The sequence below is a fragment of the Ailuropoda melanoleuca genome, chromosome 4 (genome assembly GCF_002007445.2).
Source record: "Ailuropoda melanoleuca isolate Jingjing chromosome 4, ASM200744v2, whole genome shotgun sequence".
Classification (NCBI taxonomy): domain Eukaryota; kingdom Metazoa; phylum Chordata; class Mammalia; order Carnivora; family Ursidae; genus Ailuropoda; species Ailuropoda melanoleuca.
In genome coordinates, this window is record NC_048221.1 from 121,818,693 (window position 1) to 121,835,843 (window position 17,151).

The following is a 17,151-nucleotide window of genomic DNA, read 5'->3' on the forward strand; positions in this document are numbered from 1 at the left end:
GCCCGTCCAGGGACCAGCATCCATTAGCATCTGAATCAGAATCTGCATTTTAGCAAGATCCCCAGGAATTCAAGGGTGGGGAGGGGACCTGCCCCTGAGGACACCTGACCCTGCTTCTGGCCACAAAGATCAATTGCCTCAGCTTGTAGTTAGCACAGCTCAGAGCCAGGCACCCTGCTAAACACCCCCCCCCACCCCCGCTCATCATTATCTGTTTGACTCCATAAGCCACCATTCGCATCATTTTGCTGGTGAGGAAGCTGAGGGAAGGGAAGAGTCCAGAAAAAAGTACAGTCAACTTCTCCCAAGGTAGCGGCAGCCACAGTGAGCACTCAATAAATGTTACAGTAAAGGCAGGCATGGTTCGAGCGCTCTTTCACAAATCAGTTCATTTACTCCTCACACTGTGAAGAGGTTGGCACCATATTGTTCCCATTTTACAGATGAGGAAACCGAGCACGGAGAAGGTAAGTAACAATCCAGGATGTGAACCCAGGCAATGTGGCTCCTCCACAGCCCCTCATCCTTTGTACCCGGCTGTGGTGAGGCTAGCAAAGGCCTGCCGGCTGCTACCACACGCCATGGGGGCTCTCCCAGAAGCCTCCGGCACCAGTGTCCTGGCGGGCTCTGGGGCTGAGAGTGGTTTGGCCCTGTGGGAGAAAGGGTTCGGGAAATGGTTTTGGTTTTGCTTTAGTTTTCGTTTTTAAATAAGGTAAAAGCAAATCCGGCTGCAGAAAGGCTCCCATAGCAGGCAGGCACCTTCCTCCTCCCCAGGAAAAGGCCAAGAGGTGTGAGCTCGATGAGATGGTGTGCCTTGCTCTGCTCACAGCCTTGATTTCATCAGAAAGAACGCCCGTCCCCTGGGAGAGGCACACGGGCCGCAGGCTGGCTCTCAGCCTGGTCTCCAGGGACATTACCACGGACACTCTGAACTCCCCAGCAGCTCTCCCCTTGTGGCTGAGGCTCGAGGCTCGCCTCATTATCCCCAACCTGGCCCAAGAAAGGTGGGAGAGAAGCGCCCCAGGAAGCAGGGGTCTTCCTCCCCACTGGTTACACGTGTGAGGCATTTGCCTGCTCTTCTCCCATCCCCAGGCCTGTCCCCTTGCCTTGCCTTCTCCACCCACCCCTCCGACAATGAGCCACCACGTACTAGATGCCAGCTGAGGTGAGGGCCACCAGGGAGCGGGCGGGGGTCACATTCTCCACCATGGCCCCCAGGGAGCGGTTGGCAGCTCTCTGAATGAACTCGCTGGTGTTCCCCATCTTCTGGAGCAGGCAGCGGGCAATCTCCTCAGCCTCCTGGTCCATGTTCTTCTTCAAGGCCCGGAAGAGGGCCCCCAGGGTGCTGATGGCCAGGCGGGACACTTTGGAGCGGAGGTTGGTGACCTAGGAGAGAGATGGGATGGGGACCCTCCAGGACTGCTGGACCCTGTCAAGGGCTCCAGAACATACGAAGAATGGGGGATGGCCCCACACTCTCCTGCCACCGCCACCGCTACCCTCCCTGCAGGCCTAGGTCTCCCCAGGCTGGAAATGAAAACCATGCAGTAGCTCTGGACAAAACAACCCCATTTTTTAAAAAAAATGCTATCATTGTTATCATCATAGTTATTAATTCCACCTGAAATTTAAAATTTGAGCATCTGAAATTTGTGCAACACTTAGTCTTTAAAGTACTTTTATAAATAATGTTCAATTCAGTCTTTACAAGCTTCCCCCCACCCCCCCACTGAAATAGTCTGTTCCCAAGAAGGGGCCTGGCCTCCACATGTGATCAGATGCATCTCATTGCCTCTCTGGGCCCAGTCTAGGCCCCCGCCCCTCCTCCAGGGGAGAAAGTCCGGGGCGGGGGTGGGGGGGGAATGTTACAACTTCCCTGAAGCTGGAGATCTAGCCCAGAACATTCCAGCCCCCGGTGGGGCATCTGAGTACAGAGGACAGCCCGGGGCTGGGACAAACAGGCATACAGGACTCTGGTTGTTTCAACGCCCAGAGATTAGAACAAGGAAGCCCCAGGCCCCAGTTTTCCAATCTGAGACATGGGCAGCTACCTCCCACCTCCGTGGCTGAGAGCTAAGAAATAAGCCGGGGATGCCACGTTTCAGGGAGCCACAGCCCCTCCATGGCTGCCGTGTGACCCCCACTGAGCAGCGGCACCAGGGAAGGGGGACTGCCTGCCCTTCAGGGTGGGGACTGTGAGCAGGACACAGGCTGTCTAGGTGGCCTCACCTCCCCCGTCACAGCCAAGGACACGTCGTGCAGCCTCCCAGCAAGGACATCTGAATGACAGACTGCCAGGCGCTGGACACTCAGCAGGCCCTTCTCCTTCATCTGCCTGAGAAGCAGTTCCAGGCCCGTCACAGGCAGGTGGGAAGGGAGGAGCCCGGCTCCCCGTGCAGACCAGGGGCACCCCCCGCCACCACCCCTCCCCTGCAGCAGGGGAGGTGGGCAGCTGGGGTCAGGAGAAAGGGTCCCCTCACCAGTCGCTGCTCTCCAGGCACTGAAGGGCATCCATCAGCCCCAGCTCAGGGTTCGAGAAAGGCCTCAACTCCTTAAAGGTCCTAGGATCCAATTCCTCCTCCTCTTCTTCCCACTCAGGAGACCCCAAGGTAAGCACCGCAGGTAACGAGTTGGCTGCCCACGCAGAAAAGGAAAGGAACAAGGCACGTCAGCAGGAAGACCCAGGCCTGGCCTAACACGAGGTGTGCTCAGAGAAGGGACTGGCCAGGGCTGAGAGGGCAGGGTCTGTGCTTCCCCTACTAGGGAGCCACGGACCCCTCCGAAAGTTATAGTTCTTGTTAGCCTTTTCCAACCCAGCCCTGCCATCTAAACCCTGCTTGTTCTAAACAAGCCGGCCTGTCATATGCTGCTTGAGGTCTTGGGACAAAGCCTACCACGCCAGTGACTCACCCCCATCCTGCCCTATCTGTGGTTGCGAGAGGCTCGTAAGTCGGCAAGGAGGGAACCCCTACTCACACTGGTGGTGTTCTAACCTTATTGCCACCCAGGAGCTTGTATTATAAGCTTCTCCTCCTTCCCCCCCCGCTCTCCATCCTTTGTGAAGCTGCCCATGGGCAAGGCAGGAAGTGGCCCAAAGGAGGAAGCAGGGGACAGTGAAAGCTCAAACGAGACAATGCAGCTAATGGGGGCCCATGTGGTCAAGACGTGGCACGGACTGCCAATAAGCAGGGATGTTGTTTAAAACTCAGGTCATGGTTTCTAGGCTCTCCTTCCTTGGAGATGGATGCTAGAGCCATAAAATCCTAGTGGAACAGGAAGGCAGTTTAGCCATCTATCTGCTCCATTGCCTGAAACACATCATCAAGGCCTCAGAGGCACAGAAGGGCAGTGGTCCCTACCCACAATCCCTCAGCATCTCCATCAGCGGAGCCATGACCAGAGGGTCTCCTCTGAACCCAGAGCTCTCACTGCCACACCTCGCTTCCTGGCTACTTCTCCTCAGAGGCTCATCTCCACCAGCATGATTGTCAAGATGGCGCATCCAGGCCAATCCTTTACTCAAAGCCAAGACCAAAAGACCTCATTCCTGGATTCTCTTCTCAACTTTGCCATTGGATAAGCCATTAGCCAAAATCTAAATCCCCACGGGCCACCATCACCTTAAGTAAACAGGTGACTTTGGGTCTCTGGGTCTCAAGTTCTGTTGACTATAAAATGAGTAGAGTGGATTATACAGATCATTATCTGCTGAGCGTCAACCATTCAATCATCACTTGCAAGACTTCTTGCCATGTCTCTTAATTACCTGTAATTTTATTTATATGGCATTTTTCTTCAAGCCAACCCACTTTTCAAATCTTAAATAAGTTTATCCTAAAGGGAAATTTATGTCACTGCCATAATTGGTAAACAAACATTATTTGTCATAGGATAGGATACTTGCAATAAAAGTAAAAGGACATTATAAGCTCCAGCTTTCAAACTGTAGTCAGCTTCTGATGACTCAAGCCGGAAGGAAGTTTAAAAGGAGATTTCCAAGCCTGTAAGGGGTTCTCAAGACCAGCACTGAATTAAGACTTTCTACTTGATGGAATCAAAGGGATAGAGAGAGAATGGAAAAGAAGGATGATTTATTATTTCAATATCATTATTGAATATTGAATATTGAAATCAATATTATTTCTGGCACCAAAATGATGTTCTATTCTATCACCATGGTCCCACCACAGCCCACGCTTAAAGGAACTCTGAGCCTGGTTGTTCTCAAATGTTCTTTAGTAGCAAAATCTTCCAAAATTGAAATGTCAGCGGATGCCCAATATACAAAAAAGTGAGGCAACTAGATGCTACTCTCGTAGCAGGGGGTCAGAGCCTCCTTTGTCCCTTGGCACCTTTCTGAGCATCCCATAGAACCTTGGGATCCTGGATGCCCAGGCTGTAAGCAGGCCTATCCAACCCTGACATTTGTGAGGCAAACTGCAGGAACCCAAGGTCTACAGGATCCCCTCTTCCTCTTCCCAAGGTTTCCAGCTACTTTCGTGGGTGCTTTTCCCCACCATCTGTGGTCCTGGTGCACTGGTGAGTCCTCTAGGACATGTGCAGGCTGGGCACACCCGCCCTTCTTTCAGTAATTCCAGTTGCAATTCCCTGGGTCCCCAGTCTGGCCCTTAGATGCTTTTGACTCCCACACTATCTCTCTCTAGCAAGGTGATCACGCCTCAGGCTGCCCTCTACTCTAACACAGGTAATGGGAAGAAGCAGCTTGGCCCAGGTCACCTTTGCAATGCCCCAAAGCATCCCAAGACAGCACAGCGAGAGGGACTTCTGTCCCCCAGCCAGTCGGTCTGGCCCCTACCTGAAGCATGGCGGGCAAAGCTGGGCTCCTGCTTGCTGACTGGGATGCTGGGCAGTGAGGCCCGGTTGGCCCGCTTCCTCAGGATGACACCCATGTTTCTCCGTGGGCTGTTCAGCCCCGTAGGCACAGACATGGTCCCACTGCCCCGGAGGGGAAGGAGGCCTGTGGAGGCAGAGAAAGTCCCAGGATGGAGCTGGTCCTGCCTGTCCTCAGCCCCAGTGACTTCCTTTGGACATGAGCCCATCAGGGGCTCCCTGTCCAGCGTCAGGATGGGAGCATGGGAAGTTGTGGGTAAACCCTCTCTTGCCCAGGGGTTGGCCAAGAAGTCTCTCCAGCCTGAGGGAATCCTGCCCCAGGCACCCAGTACCTTCCTTCATCAGGGCTCTCCGGGAGGCCAGGCTCTGGGAGGCAAGCTCCCTCTCCCTCTCCAGCTCCTTTGCCCTCTGGAGCAACTCCATCTCCTTCGTCTGCCTCAGCCGCATCTTCTCTTGGGCAGACTTGGAGATGGTGACCTGGATCTGGCAGAAGGTCAAGGCAAATTCTATTAACCTTGAGAACCCAACTGTGCTTTCCATATCTGCATTTATTCAATCAGGAATGTGAGTGGCTCCTACATGCCATCACTCTTCTGGGAGTGAAGAGAATGACCAAGACCTTGCTCCCAGAGGGCTGCCACAGAACAGGGAGACAACAAACAGACCCAGCTTTAATGTCAGGCAGTATGTACCAGAAGGAGTAAGGGACAGAGGGTGATGGGGCTTCCATTTTAGGTAGGAAGGGCCAGAGGGACTCCCAGGGGAGGTGAAATTTAAGCAGATACATGAATGAAATAAGGAAACAGAGGCTATGTGGGTTTCTAGGGGAGACGGCTGCTAAGCAGAGGAAAGACAATGTGAAGGCCCTGAGGCTGGAGTGTGCTGTGCATGGTTGGGGGTGGTGAGGACACTGGCCAGAGCACCCCGAGTCAGACAATGGTGGAACACAGGGTCAGAGGTGGCAGGGGCGGGCAGAGCCATAGTGCACCGGGCCCTGTGCCCATGGTAAGGGGTTGGACGTGTCCTCTAAAGACATAACGAACCGCTGAGGTTCTGAGCACAGGAGTGACATGATCAGACTTCCACTGGGGGGATGAGGGGTTCCTCTAAGTGTTGTTGTTTTTTTTATAACTTTGTATTTGGTAATAATGTAAAACTCGTGAGAAGTTGCAAAATAGAACCAAGAGTTTCTGTGGTGGGGGGCTTACACTAGCAAGAATGAAGATGACAGAATGGCCTGATTCTGGACAAGTCCCAAAAGTAGAGCCCACCGCTTTTGCTGATATATGAGGTGTGGGGCGACAGAGGAAGACTGGAGGCAAGGGCGGGCCCAAGATTTTTGGCCAGAGTAGCTGGAAGGCTGGAGTTGCCTTTTCCTGCCATTCACTGGGGAAAGAGATTTTGGGGCGATAAAGACTCAACCGTTGAGTTTTGGTTGAGGTACGTTTGAAATATAATTAGATACCTAAGTAGAAATGCAGAATATCAGTTAATACATACTTAGTTATATAATTTAACTGCTCCTAGAGGTCAGGGGAAAGTCTGGGCCAGACAGGGAGATTTGGGAGTCCTCAGCATATAGACGGCACTTAATGCCATGGACCGGAACAGGTCACAGGAGGTCAGTATAAATAGATCAGAGGCCGGAGATCCGAGCTCTGGGGCCTCCAGCATGTAGAGGGCAAGAAGATGAGGAGAAGCCAGCCAAAGACTGGGAAGGAACAAAATCTGATGGAGGCAGAGAACCAAGAAGGAAGCCTTCCCCTCACCTCCCTCCCAAGGTGGGGACTTCAAGAAGAATGAGCCCCCAAAGCTGCTGACGGATCGAGTTAGAAGAGGGCTGAGCTGTGTGGCAGGTGGCAGGGTGGAGGTCATCGGTGACCTTGATGTGGGCAGTTTCAGTTGGGGCAGTGGGACCCAAACCCAACTGCGGTGGACTCAGGACAGAATGGGTGGAGACAAGACAGTAGTTTTCTTTTTAGACAATAGAAATAACAGAGAGCTAAGATGCTGAGAGGAATGGTCTGATTCCAGGGAGATATTGCTGATGCAAGAACAGGAAGAAGTGCTGGGGCTGGGGTGTGGCTGGATGAAGCTAGAACAACAGGACACGGTGGTGAACGAAGGGGATGCCTGAAAGCGAGATGCCAGTGGGGTGAAGTTATCACAAGGTCCACGGTCTGAACATGCGGGTGAGCGGCCAAGGTGGGGCGGGCGGTGGGGTCACCTCCCAGCCCTGAATAATTCTTCCTTCGTTTCACGCCCTGGCGCTCTGGCTGGAGTGGGAGGGCTGCGATGCCCTGACCCCTCATTGTCATCACTGGATCCTAACAAGCGCGCACGCACATGCACAGCGGGCCTTCCAGGCATGTTTCTTGTGCTCTTCTATCTCTGCGTCAAAGGACTGAGCACGGGGGGCGCCTGGGCGGCACAGCGGTTAAGCGTCTGCCTTCGGCTCGNAAGCGCGCACGCACATGCACAGCGGGCCTTCCAGGCATGTTTCTTGTGCTCTTCTATCTCTGCGTCAAAGACCGAGCACGGGGGGCGCCTGGGCGGCACAGCGGTTAAGCGTCTGCCTTCGGCTCAGGGCGTGATCCCGGCGCTATGGGATCGAGCCCCACGTCAGGCTCCTCTGCTATGAGCCTGTTTCTTCCTCTCCCTCTCCCCCTGCTTGTGTTCCCTCTCTCGCTGGCTGTCTCTATCTCTGTCGAATAAATAATAAAAAATCTTTTAAAAAAATTAAGAAAAAAAAAAAAAGACTGAGCACGGAGCTCCCATACAGTGACTCTTCATGGTTTAGTAAATTCGTCCAGACCAGGGCAGAGAATCATCTGGACCAAGAGTCACCTTAGAAGCCCAAGGTATTTGTCGGCCTGTCCAGCATAGCCTTTGGCTCATCTGCCCGAGTCAGCTGCCTCTCAGTTGCTATCTTGGGTGTTGGTTCAAATTACTCGGCTTGGTTCACCTAAGCCCCTCTGTACTCTCCACATCCTACTTCCTTCCGAACCCCGTGTGACCTCCTCCTGCCCTCCCGTCCTCCCTCATCCTGCCCCTCAGCTCCCCTCTCTACTCTTCCCTTCACCTAGCTCCCACCCCCATCCTTCTCTTCCTCTCTCTTGTTTCTCTTCCTTTCTTTGGTCCTCACCCCCAAACCATCTACAGGTTCCAGCCTTAAGCACCAGAGAAGCTGACTTGGGGCTCTTTCTTGCCCTCCTCAAGCTGGCCCCACATTTATATATTTCAGAAACATGCTTGTGTTCAGCTAGTGGTCAACTCTGACCCCCACCTTCTCCTCCCCTCGCTCTCCAGATACCTTGGTACTGCTGTCCTTCTGGTCCTCTTCTTTGAGTGAGGGGCGGGCTTCTTTGGTCTGGCCGAAGGAGAAGGCTGTCAGTGTAGGAGCGGACTGAGATGAAGGCAAGGCAGGCTTCTTGGGGGCGGCAGACCTGTCTCTGACAGGCAGGGCCGAAGGTCTTGGCTCTGAGGAGTCAAGAACGAGAATGGAGCTGAGGACACCCAGCACTCCGAAGCAGCACTCACCCCTCTGGGCTGCCCCTGAGGCTCTATGACCCTGTGGCTGGGGTAGCATTTTACGGCCTAAGCCTGCCATTCTCCACTGTTCTGCCCAATGCTTCCTTGGTGGCGAAACTCTACAGAACAGCGCTGCTGGGCATAGAGCAGACTGCCCAAGGACCAACATACTCCTCCTCTCATCTGTGCATGCATCCATCCATCCACCCATCCATCCATCCAATAATTACTGCACACCTTATTGTAAGACAGGGAAGGGAGGAGGCTGGGCAGGAAACAGGGGGCGGGTCTGTTATCTAGGAAGTTGAAGATAGTTCCTGAGGATGTCAGTCTCTCTTACCCAGAAGGTGTGCACCTCAGGAAGAGAGAAAATAAACTGAGCCCCGTCATCACACCATGTGAAGGGACCAGAGAACTAACCGATGCTAGTCTGATCCTCTCGTTTTACGGACAGGGAAGCTGAGACCCACCAACCTTCAGATGCTTTTGTGATTGGTACAGTACAAATTCATTTCCAAATGACATCAAATCAATAGTATCTCTGTGTCATTCTAGATTTTCCTAATCAATAGATTTCACAAGTAACATGTCTTACTATGGAGGAAGGACAGGGGTAGATCAGCTTTCTTTAATGAAGGAAATGTTAACTAGGTTCTCCTGCTCACAATGTTTGGAGAGCACTGCCCTCGGGTGAACCTGCAAATAAGGGGTCCACTGGAATGGGGGCCACCATCTGGTGCTGCTTGAGGCTGGAAGGGGTTCCTTGAATCTGGGGCCTCCAGGAGGGCTTCAAGGTTCCCCTGGACCTCTGCCCAGTCCATGCCTTCTGCCAAGGATCCCTCTGCTTGGATCCCAGGAGAAGCATCAAAGGCAGAGATGGAGGAGGGGCGAAGGCTTTATTTGCTCAAAAGTAAGGGGCAGGGCAGAGGACACAGATGTCCAAGTGCCAGCTAATGAGGGCAAGGGGTGCAGGAATGCCACAAGATTTGGGGAAGCCCTCAGCTTCAGACACGAGCTCCTTCTATGCAGTAGGCTCGTTACACGTATTGGGCAACGTTATCCCCAGCTAACGGCGGGGGGGTCAGAGAGCCCTTTGAGGACTTTACTATTTTGCATCCCCTCTTCTCACCTCCACATCCAAGAGATATCCTAGAAAGCCTTGTCTGAAGAGCCTGGCCCCTGCCCCAAGCCCCTAGGGACCTGGTTCTCCAGCAGCAAGCGGGTGATGCAAACAAGGGAACAGTTACAAACTGGGGTCTCCTGGCCCAAACCCCCACGCCAGCACACTCAGGGGTAGCTGTTAAGGGACACTGTGGGTGCCAGTGTGGGTCACACCAGACTGCCCGAGGTCACCCCCTGCAGCCCAGCCAGAGAGCAGCAGGAGAAGCAGCCACCACAGAGGCTTCTAGGCCAGGCCTGCCTCTTGGGCTCAGCTCGAGTCCTGAGCCTGGGGCTTCCTGGGCCACCGCCTCCCGCTCGCCAACTGACCCACTTGCTAAGCTGTCCAGAGTGAGCTGCCGGAAAGCCGGACTAGGAGTCTGCCCCCTCCTGCCGGTCAGCGCGGCAGCCGCCTCCAACCCTCCTCCCCAGGCTCATGGTGCTCAGTCCAGGTCCCCTCACCCGACCTGCCCAGGGCTCGGCCTCCCTCCTCCCCACAGAGTTCGGTCATCCGGCTGGAGAGCCTCCTGCTTCCTCTTCTGAAGCCTCTCTGTGCCTTGGCCTCCTGCTGGCCACCCGCCTCCCTTCCAACCCAGTTGGCCTTGTTCCCCAGACACTGAAACCTTCCGGGACCCGCTGACTAAGGGGTTCATGGGATGTGGTCTGACTTCTCACTCGGCCTGGTGAGGAATATTCTCCTCTACTTCTTCAAACAGGGCAGGGGCAGCCGCACAAGGTGTCAGAAGCAGGGTCTCTGCAGCCCCGCGGCCCCGCGTGCACATACGGCGGGCTGCCTTCCAGGCTCTGAGACCAGGGATGAGACCCGGGCTGCAGTCTCGGTGCAGCTGTTCACGGGTCACACAGGCTTCTCTGGCAGCGGGACTTCCGTGAAGCTCCATGTGTTGGTGCGCGTCCACCGTCCTGGCACACAGTGGGGGCCGCTGCCCTCCCAGGTGGCACTGCCCGCGGCCTCAGCTTTCCCGTCGTGAAATGAGGGGCTCAGGTCCGAGGGTGCTCACGCCTACTTCAACCCTGGTTCTGATCCCCTACCCAGTCCAGGGAGCAGGGAGTTGGATAAACAACAAGTGGGGGTGCGTGTGGGGAGTACGTACCCAGAGATTTAGGGGTCTTCTCCCGAGGCCCACTCTCCCGAACCAATCTTAAAAGAATGGGGGAGAAAAAAGCACCATGAGAGACGGCAAGTAGGAGCCACTTCGGTGAAGAGCCCGGGGGGCTCCGGGATGGGGCAACGGGCCAGCTGGGGGACCCAGGGTGGGGCTGGGGGCGGCTCTGTAAACAGGCTCTTGGCGAGGAGCTCAAAGCTGCAGGAGATGCGGCTCCAGCCACAAAGTCAAGGGCAGGCAGACAGGAGACCAGACCAGGCTGGGTCCAGACACAGACGCCGCAGACCACTTGCTGCTTCTGCCCTGCTCAGGGGCCCAGGGCCTCTGCCCGCCGTTCCAGAGGGAGTGTCTGCCTGGGTGTGCGCAGCCCCCTCCCGTCGCCAAAGCGGCCTTTCTAGTGCAGATCTGATGGCACTTCCACACCAAAAGGCCTTCAGGGGCACCTTGCTACTTCAGGGTAAAGCTCGCGGTCCTCGGCTTAGCGCACAGGGCCGTGCAGCCCTGCTAACCTCTCCCTCCTGTCTCACACCCACACAGGTGCTGATGCACACACCCCTTGAGGTTCCAGGAGGCCTCTTGTCTCTCCCTCCTCGTCTCACAAACTCCCTCAGCCTTCAAAACTCGGCTCAGGCCTCACCTTCTCCAAGAAGGCTTCCCAGCCTGATTGAGATCCGTTCCCAGCGGGCTCCCCAGAATGACAGGCAGCCTTCTATCTTAGCTTACCTCACTAGACTTTGATCCAATGGTTTACTAATGAATCTCTCTCATGAGCTCCTAGGACACAGAGTCTGTCTTGTTTGGTTTTGTTTCCAGGAAGACTGGCACGTAGCAGGTGCTTACTAGCTCTTAAGTAAGTAAATGAACGCACGGACAGATGCTGATGGAAGAAGAGCGAAAGAATGAAAGAAATGCTACTAGAGGCTTCTTCCCGCCTACGTGCTAGCCTCCCTGAGCTAGTGCAGAGAAATCCATGTCCTAGCTGGGCGGCAAAAAGCAGATATTCCTTGTGTGACTAATCCAAACCAGGCACCACGCTCGCCACCACGCGAGCCGCAGAGATTTCAAGATACGGCCTCGGCCCTGCAATGCTCCCAGCTGAAGAACAGATAGGCAGTTAAAATAGCAGTGTGGTCAGGCGGCCTGTGGCTAGATGCCGTGTGGACAACACAGAGGAGGCTCTTTCCCTGATCGCCTCCCCAGGGAGGGCAGGGAAGACCTTAGCGCGAGGACTGGAGTGCGACTGGGGCTTGAAGAGCAGTTGGAGCTGAACGGGGGCCCAGGCTGGTGCTGGTGCTGCAGGGATGGGGCGGGGAGGCTCTGGAGGTGGGGTGGCTCCTGCAGGGCAGCCCAGGAGGCGTGCGGAGTGGTGGGCTGGGACAGGCCCTGAACGTCAGCCCGAGGAGACTCGTCTTTAAGCCGCTGGCACAGGACATCAAAAAATGTGAACCGCGTGGAGGAAAGGTACACGGTGCATGAGAAGGGAAGATGAGAATGCAGAGCCCAGGCGGCAAGGCCCGGGCTAGGAGCTGTCGGGGCGCTCAAGAGGGAGCCTGTGAGTGGAAGCAGAGAACAAAGGCAGGGGCAAGAGAGGGGTGGCAGCTTTCGTATTTTCTTATTCATGGAAGACCTGATGGGATGTGGCAATCTGTTAGGACCAGGGGCCACGGGAGCAAAAGCCAAAGATGCTGCCGAAATTAAAGGTGGAAGAGAATGCCCGCACCCTGGGGGAAGTCGGGAGGTCGTGGGAGGGAGGTAGTTTGGGGCAACGTGAGGTGGCCCCTCGGTGTGGCCGTGATGGTGGCATAACCTCCCTCCCTCCCTCCCTCTGACGCCAGATCTGCATCAGCCATGAGGACACTGGGGATGCCCACCAGGGGAATGGAAACTCTAGGGAGACCTCAGGGCAGAGCAGGGGATGAGGGGAAGAGGAAGACCCCCATCCCCAGAAGCTGCCGGCACACACATAGAACTCCCCCAGGGGAGAACAAGGAGCTGGGCACAAAGGGCTGGGACCAAACTGCAGGAATGGTCACACCAAAAAGATGGACAAAGGAGGGCACAGGGGACACTGCCTAGAAGGTCCTGCCACAGGAAGTCAAGGAGCAGGTTTCAAGTCAGGAGGGCAAGGAAGGAGAAGAAAATGTGGATGTCCACACCTCATAGGACGTGAAGTCAAGAGCAATGGGGGGCAGTGAAGGCCACTGGTCTGGGGCCAGAGAGTCCCTCCAGCCACCAGGACCGCCTCTGAGGGGAGGAAGGTCCCGACGTGCAGAAGCAGAGTTGGAAGGAGCAGGCCACCGTTAGAGCAGAGCGCTCAGACCCAGGAGCCCAGGAGCAGGCCCGCGCTCGGCCAGGGCTGGGAGGAGGTGCATGAGCCACGGGAGGGAAGGCAGCATGGGAGACGGAGAGGTGAGGAAGCGTGAGAGAAATGGGAGAGAGAAATGGGAGAATTCAGTACAGCAGGCCCCAAAGGGATGCGAGAAGTGAGGCCTCTTTCCCTCTCCCTCTGTGTCTCCCTCTGTCTCTGTCTCTGTCTCTGTGTCTCTCATATGCACCTACTTGCTCGTACATCAGTTTGGAATGACCGTGGGGATGTTCTGGGCCATCTGAAGAGGTCCGTCTGTCCCACGAGCCATAAATCCAAATTCATTACAACGCAGCTACCCCCTACCCCCTGGTTCCCAAACATTTTTGAGAACCCTTTTTATATCCAAAACTCTTGCAGACCACTCCCTGCCACTTCCATACATATACCTGATAATGCTTGTATTTTTAGTATCCATGAATTAAGAAAACACGTAATAACAAAGAGCTACCATGAATAGAGCTGCGACAACCACAGACATCAGCACACTGGTGGACTATGGAGGCTAAGACACTGTCTACTAAGCCCAGACACCCAGCCCACTGGGCTCAGGGATCAGCACGATGCCGTGCCCAGGTCTGTGGCTCACGGGTGAGCCAGGCCCTCCACATGCCCGGCCTCCCCAGAGCTCTGCCCTGGCGCAGAGTTTCAGCGGATCTCATCTCGGAGGGCTAGAAGGAGGGGGGGCTGCTTACCGTGTGCGGGGGACCCTCAGGCCGGTGAGGAGACCCTGGCCTGGGGGCAAGCGGCTGGGAAGGGAGCCGGGTGTACAGGAGGAGGCCCCAGAAGACACCGTGGCCTTAGGGATGGGTNACACCGCGGCCTTAGGGATGGGCGGGATCACAACGCCCCCCAGAGACTTGTGCATCTTCTCGTCATTGCAATGCAGGTATTGTCTGGAGATCTGCACCTGGGAACGGAGGTTGGGGGAAGGTTCTGGAGGCTCATGTCCCAGGCCCCCCACACAGGGTGGTCCCTTTTATCAGGAGCCACCTGGGGTGCGGGCAGTGCTGGGAAGTGTTGCTTTTTCCTCTCAGCCACACCATCCTGGGACCCCCCCCCCCGAAAGCTCATTGTTTCCTTACCACTCCAAGACCGTAGACCTGGAGGGGGGCTCATCCCTACTCCCTTTTTATTATTATTTGTTTTTCTATTCTCCTCATTTCAGAGAATCCTACAACATCAGAGCTGAAAGGGATCTTCAAAAACATCTAGTCTAATACCTTCTTTTTACAGATGTGCAAACTAGGTCTGGATAAGAGGGTGACTGGCCCAAGCTCACACAGCCCATGGGGGGCAGAGTGGAAACCAGAGTCACATCTCCTGAGTTTTAGCTCAGCTTTCTTTCCCCTCTGCCACACTCCCTTGCCTATACTGGGGAGGGTCAGAAGCATGAGGAACTCTGGAACATTGAGACCAGAGAAGGCCTAGGGACCCCCAAGTGTAGGACTGGTGGTCACACAGCCTGTGCTCAGCACCTCTGGGGCAGCCAGCCGGAGCTCCCAGGCCAGCTGCAAAGGTTTTGGACCCTGCGGGGAAGATGCCCCTCCCAGTGCCACCCTTATCCTTGAGGGTGGCCCCTCACACACCCACGGAGAAGCTCAGGGCTCAGGAACCAGGGTTGGTAAAGAACGGAAACAAAGAGGGACCCCTGGGTGGCTCAGTGGGTTAAGCATCTGCCTTCAGCTCAGGTTATGATCCCAGAGTCCTGGGATGGAGTCCCGCATCAGGCTCCCTGCTCAGCAGGAAGTCTGCCTCTCCCTCTGCCCCTCCCTCAGCTCATGCACTCATTTTCTCTCCCTCAAATAAATAAATAAAATCTTAAAAAAAAAAAAAGAGTGGAAACAAAGAAGGACGGAGAGGCAAACTCAGAGCAGTCAAACCACCTTACCTCCTGGGCACCAGGTCTCAGCTCCTGGGGACCCTGACTGCTCCCAGGTGGGTCCAGGCCCTTCTCCTTGGCTCCGCCGGCCTCAGGGGTGGTGGGGATGCTCTGGATGGGAGGCATCGGCCTGGGCGCCCTCAGCAGCCTCTGAGAGGTGGCCCGGGGGATGGCGCTCCTCAGAGGAACTCCTTTGGGGCCTCCCACAGGATCTAAGGAGACTGTGCAGGGGGGTGGGGGTGAGGAAAAAGTTAGTCCCAGGAGCACAGGGAGGGGGCAATTCAGATACTGGCAACAGGACCATAGGTTCCAGGGGAGGCTGGGACTGAGCAGAAGGAGATCCACCCCAGCCCCACCCCCACCACTAGGCTGAGCGAGCAGACAGTGCTGAGGGCCCATTCCCATTCCTATAGAATTTGGTAATAAAGGCCAATCAAAGTCACCTATTTCAAATTCAGAGACAGGCTGGGCAGGAAGGGAAACACACCAGTACTAGACTAGGAGTTAAGACAGCGGGCTCCAGTCCTGGCTAGAAGCTGTGGGACCCTGGACAAGTCTCTGAATCTCCATCCACTCTTCTGTAGAATGAATGTAGTTACATCGTGGGGTTATCCAAAGATTCAGTGACTTACGTAAAATGCCAAGAAAGTACCAGGCACATGGCAAGTGCCCATAAATTACTTCTGTCCCCCCTTCCTTTTCAGCTAATGATGTGGGGGTACTGCTGTTTCGACACAGGGGACACCCTGACCTAATCTAAAAGCGGACCACTCCACGTTCAGCTCTTTAATGAGTAACTTCTGTGCCCAACAGGCATCCTCCCTGCCCTCTGCCATCCCCACAGTAAAGAGACCAGGATTATCTTTGCAACTATTGGTGGTGGTGAAAAAACCTTAGCATTTAATTCTCGAAGGCCATTTTGTTCCACCTACATCAAAGTGGTCACATCAAAACAACCAAGTCAAAATAGCTTCTCAGCTCCCCTGCCCAGCCTGGCTCCGCTTTGCCCTGCCGTCAGTCCTGTCGGTGTGTGGAGGGGAGGGAGGTCAGGAGGGGTCACAAGCCAGGTGGAGACGGTGCCCACCTTGGGACCCATCTGGGCAGTGGCACAGAGAGGCCAACATGGGCTCCATCCCGGTGCAGAGGGCAGCCCCAGCCCTGCTCTGGGGACCAGAGATCCCTGTCCCGCCACACTTGGCTGAGGGACCTGGTAAGTCAGGATCACCTCCCATCCAGACATTGAGTAGAACAACACCTGCTCTTTTTCTCCTGCACTAGAACTTTGTACAAAGAGATGGCATGTCTGGAAAAAGACTTCAAACCTCTCAGGGAGGGAGTCACTGCTCTGGCAACTCCGGAAGTTGCACCACTAGGAAATTCTAAGCAAGCTTCCCAGCATTCGACTCCCCACCTGCTGCCTCCGTCCTGTCCAGCCACAGGGGGACTCCGTACAGGGGCTCCCCTGCCTCATCCTGGGCACCATCGGGTGGGGGGGAGCATCCTTCTCAGTGGAGAAGATGTCCCCTTCCTTCCTAAGACTTCAAGGCTTTGTATTCCTTGTGTTACTCAAGCATTCACTGAGCTAAAAAAGGACCCAGTTATGTGATTGGTCCAGGAGAAGATATTAGTATCCCCATTACACTGAGGGGAAACGGAGGTCGAAGGGGTAACTGACTTGCCCAAAGTCCCAGAGCTAGCCAGTTGGAACCTGGCCTGTTTTCCTGGTCTGCCCACCACCCAGGTAAGAGAGAAATAGAAAGTGCCCACTGGTCAATTCTTTGCTCGTCCGTTCAACAAACACTTCCGGAGAATCTCCTTTGCCTCGCGCTGAGGACTCTGCGCCTGCCCTCTTAGAGAACGCCACCAAGTGCAAAACTCAGATGTGAAGCAAACAATCACACAAGTAAATACACAAATGCAAACCGTGAAAAGAGCTAAGAGAGAAAACTGGAGGGCGTCATTAGAGAGTGTCACTGGGATGGATGCTGGAGTCGAGGAGGCCTCTCTGAGGAAGGCTTCTGAGCCAAGCAAGAAGGATGAGTGGTACCCCCAGTGAGGAAAGGAGGGAGGTGGGGGAGCAGCCTGTCAGAGCCTGGGGCCAGAGAGAGCCCACCTGCTCCAGGACTGGAGGGTCAGTGTGTCTGACAGCAGACAGCAGGGGATAGAGTGAGCAGAGAGCAGGGGAGAGCGTGAGCAGAGAGCAGGGAAGAGTGAGCAGAGAGCAGGGGAGTGTGAGCAGA

At 55.1% G+C, this 17,151-nt stretch overlaps 1 protein-coding gene across 1 annotated transcript in view; it reads right to left on the minus strand.

Moving 5' to 3' along the window:
* Window positions 1-17,151, minus strand: part of TOGARAM2 (TOG array regulator of axonemal microtubules 2) — a 61,936-nt gene that overhangs the window by 19,712 nt on the left and 25,073 nt on the right. The window contains exons 6-14 of the mRNA XM_034657297.1: window positions 14,921-15,132; window positions 13,725-13,939; window positions 10,653-10,699; window positions 8,138-8,331; window positions 5,184-5,334; window positions 4,817-4,978; window positions 2,481-2,634; window positions 2,230-2,335; window positions 1,151-1,386 (exon numbers count right to left, since the gene is read on the minus strand). Of these exons, the coding sequence (XP_034513188.1) occupies window positions 1,151-1,386; window positions 2,230-2,335; window positions 2,481-2,634; window positions 4,817-4,978; window positions 5,184-5,334; window positions 8,138-8,331; window positions 10,653-10,699; window positions 13,725-13,939; window positions 14,921-15,132 (1,477 nt within the window). The remainder of the gene's footprint in view (window positions 1-1,150; window positions 1,387-2,229; window positions 2,336-2,480; window positions 2,635-4,816; window positions 4,979-5,183; window positions 5,335-8,137; window positions 8,332-10,652; window positions 10,700-13,724; window positions 13,940-14,920; window positions 15,133-17,151) is intronic.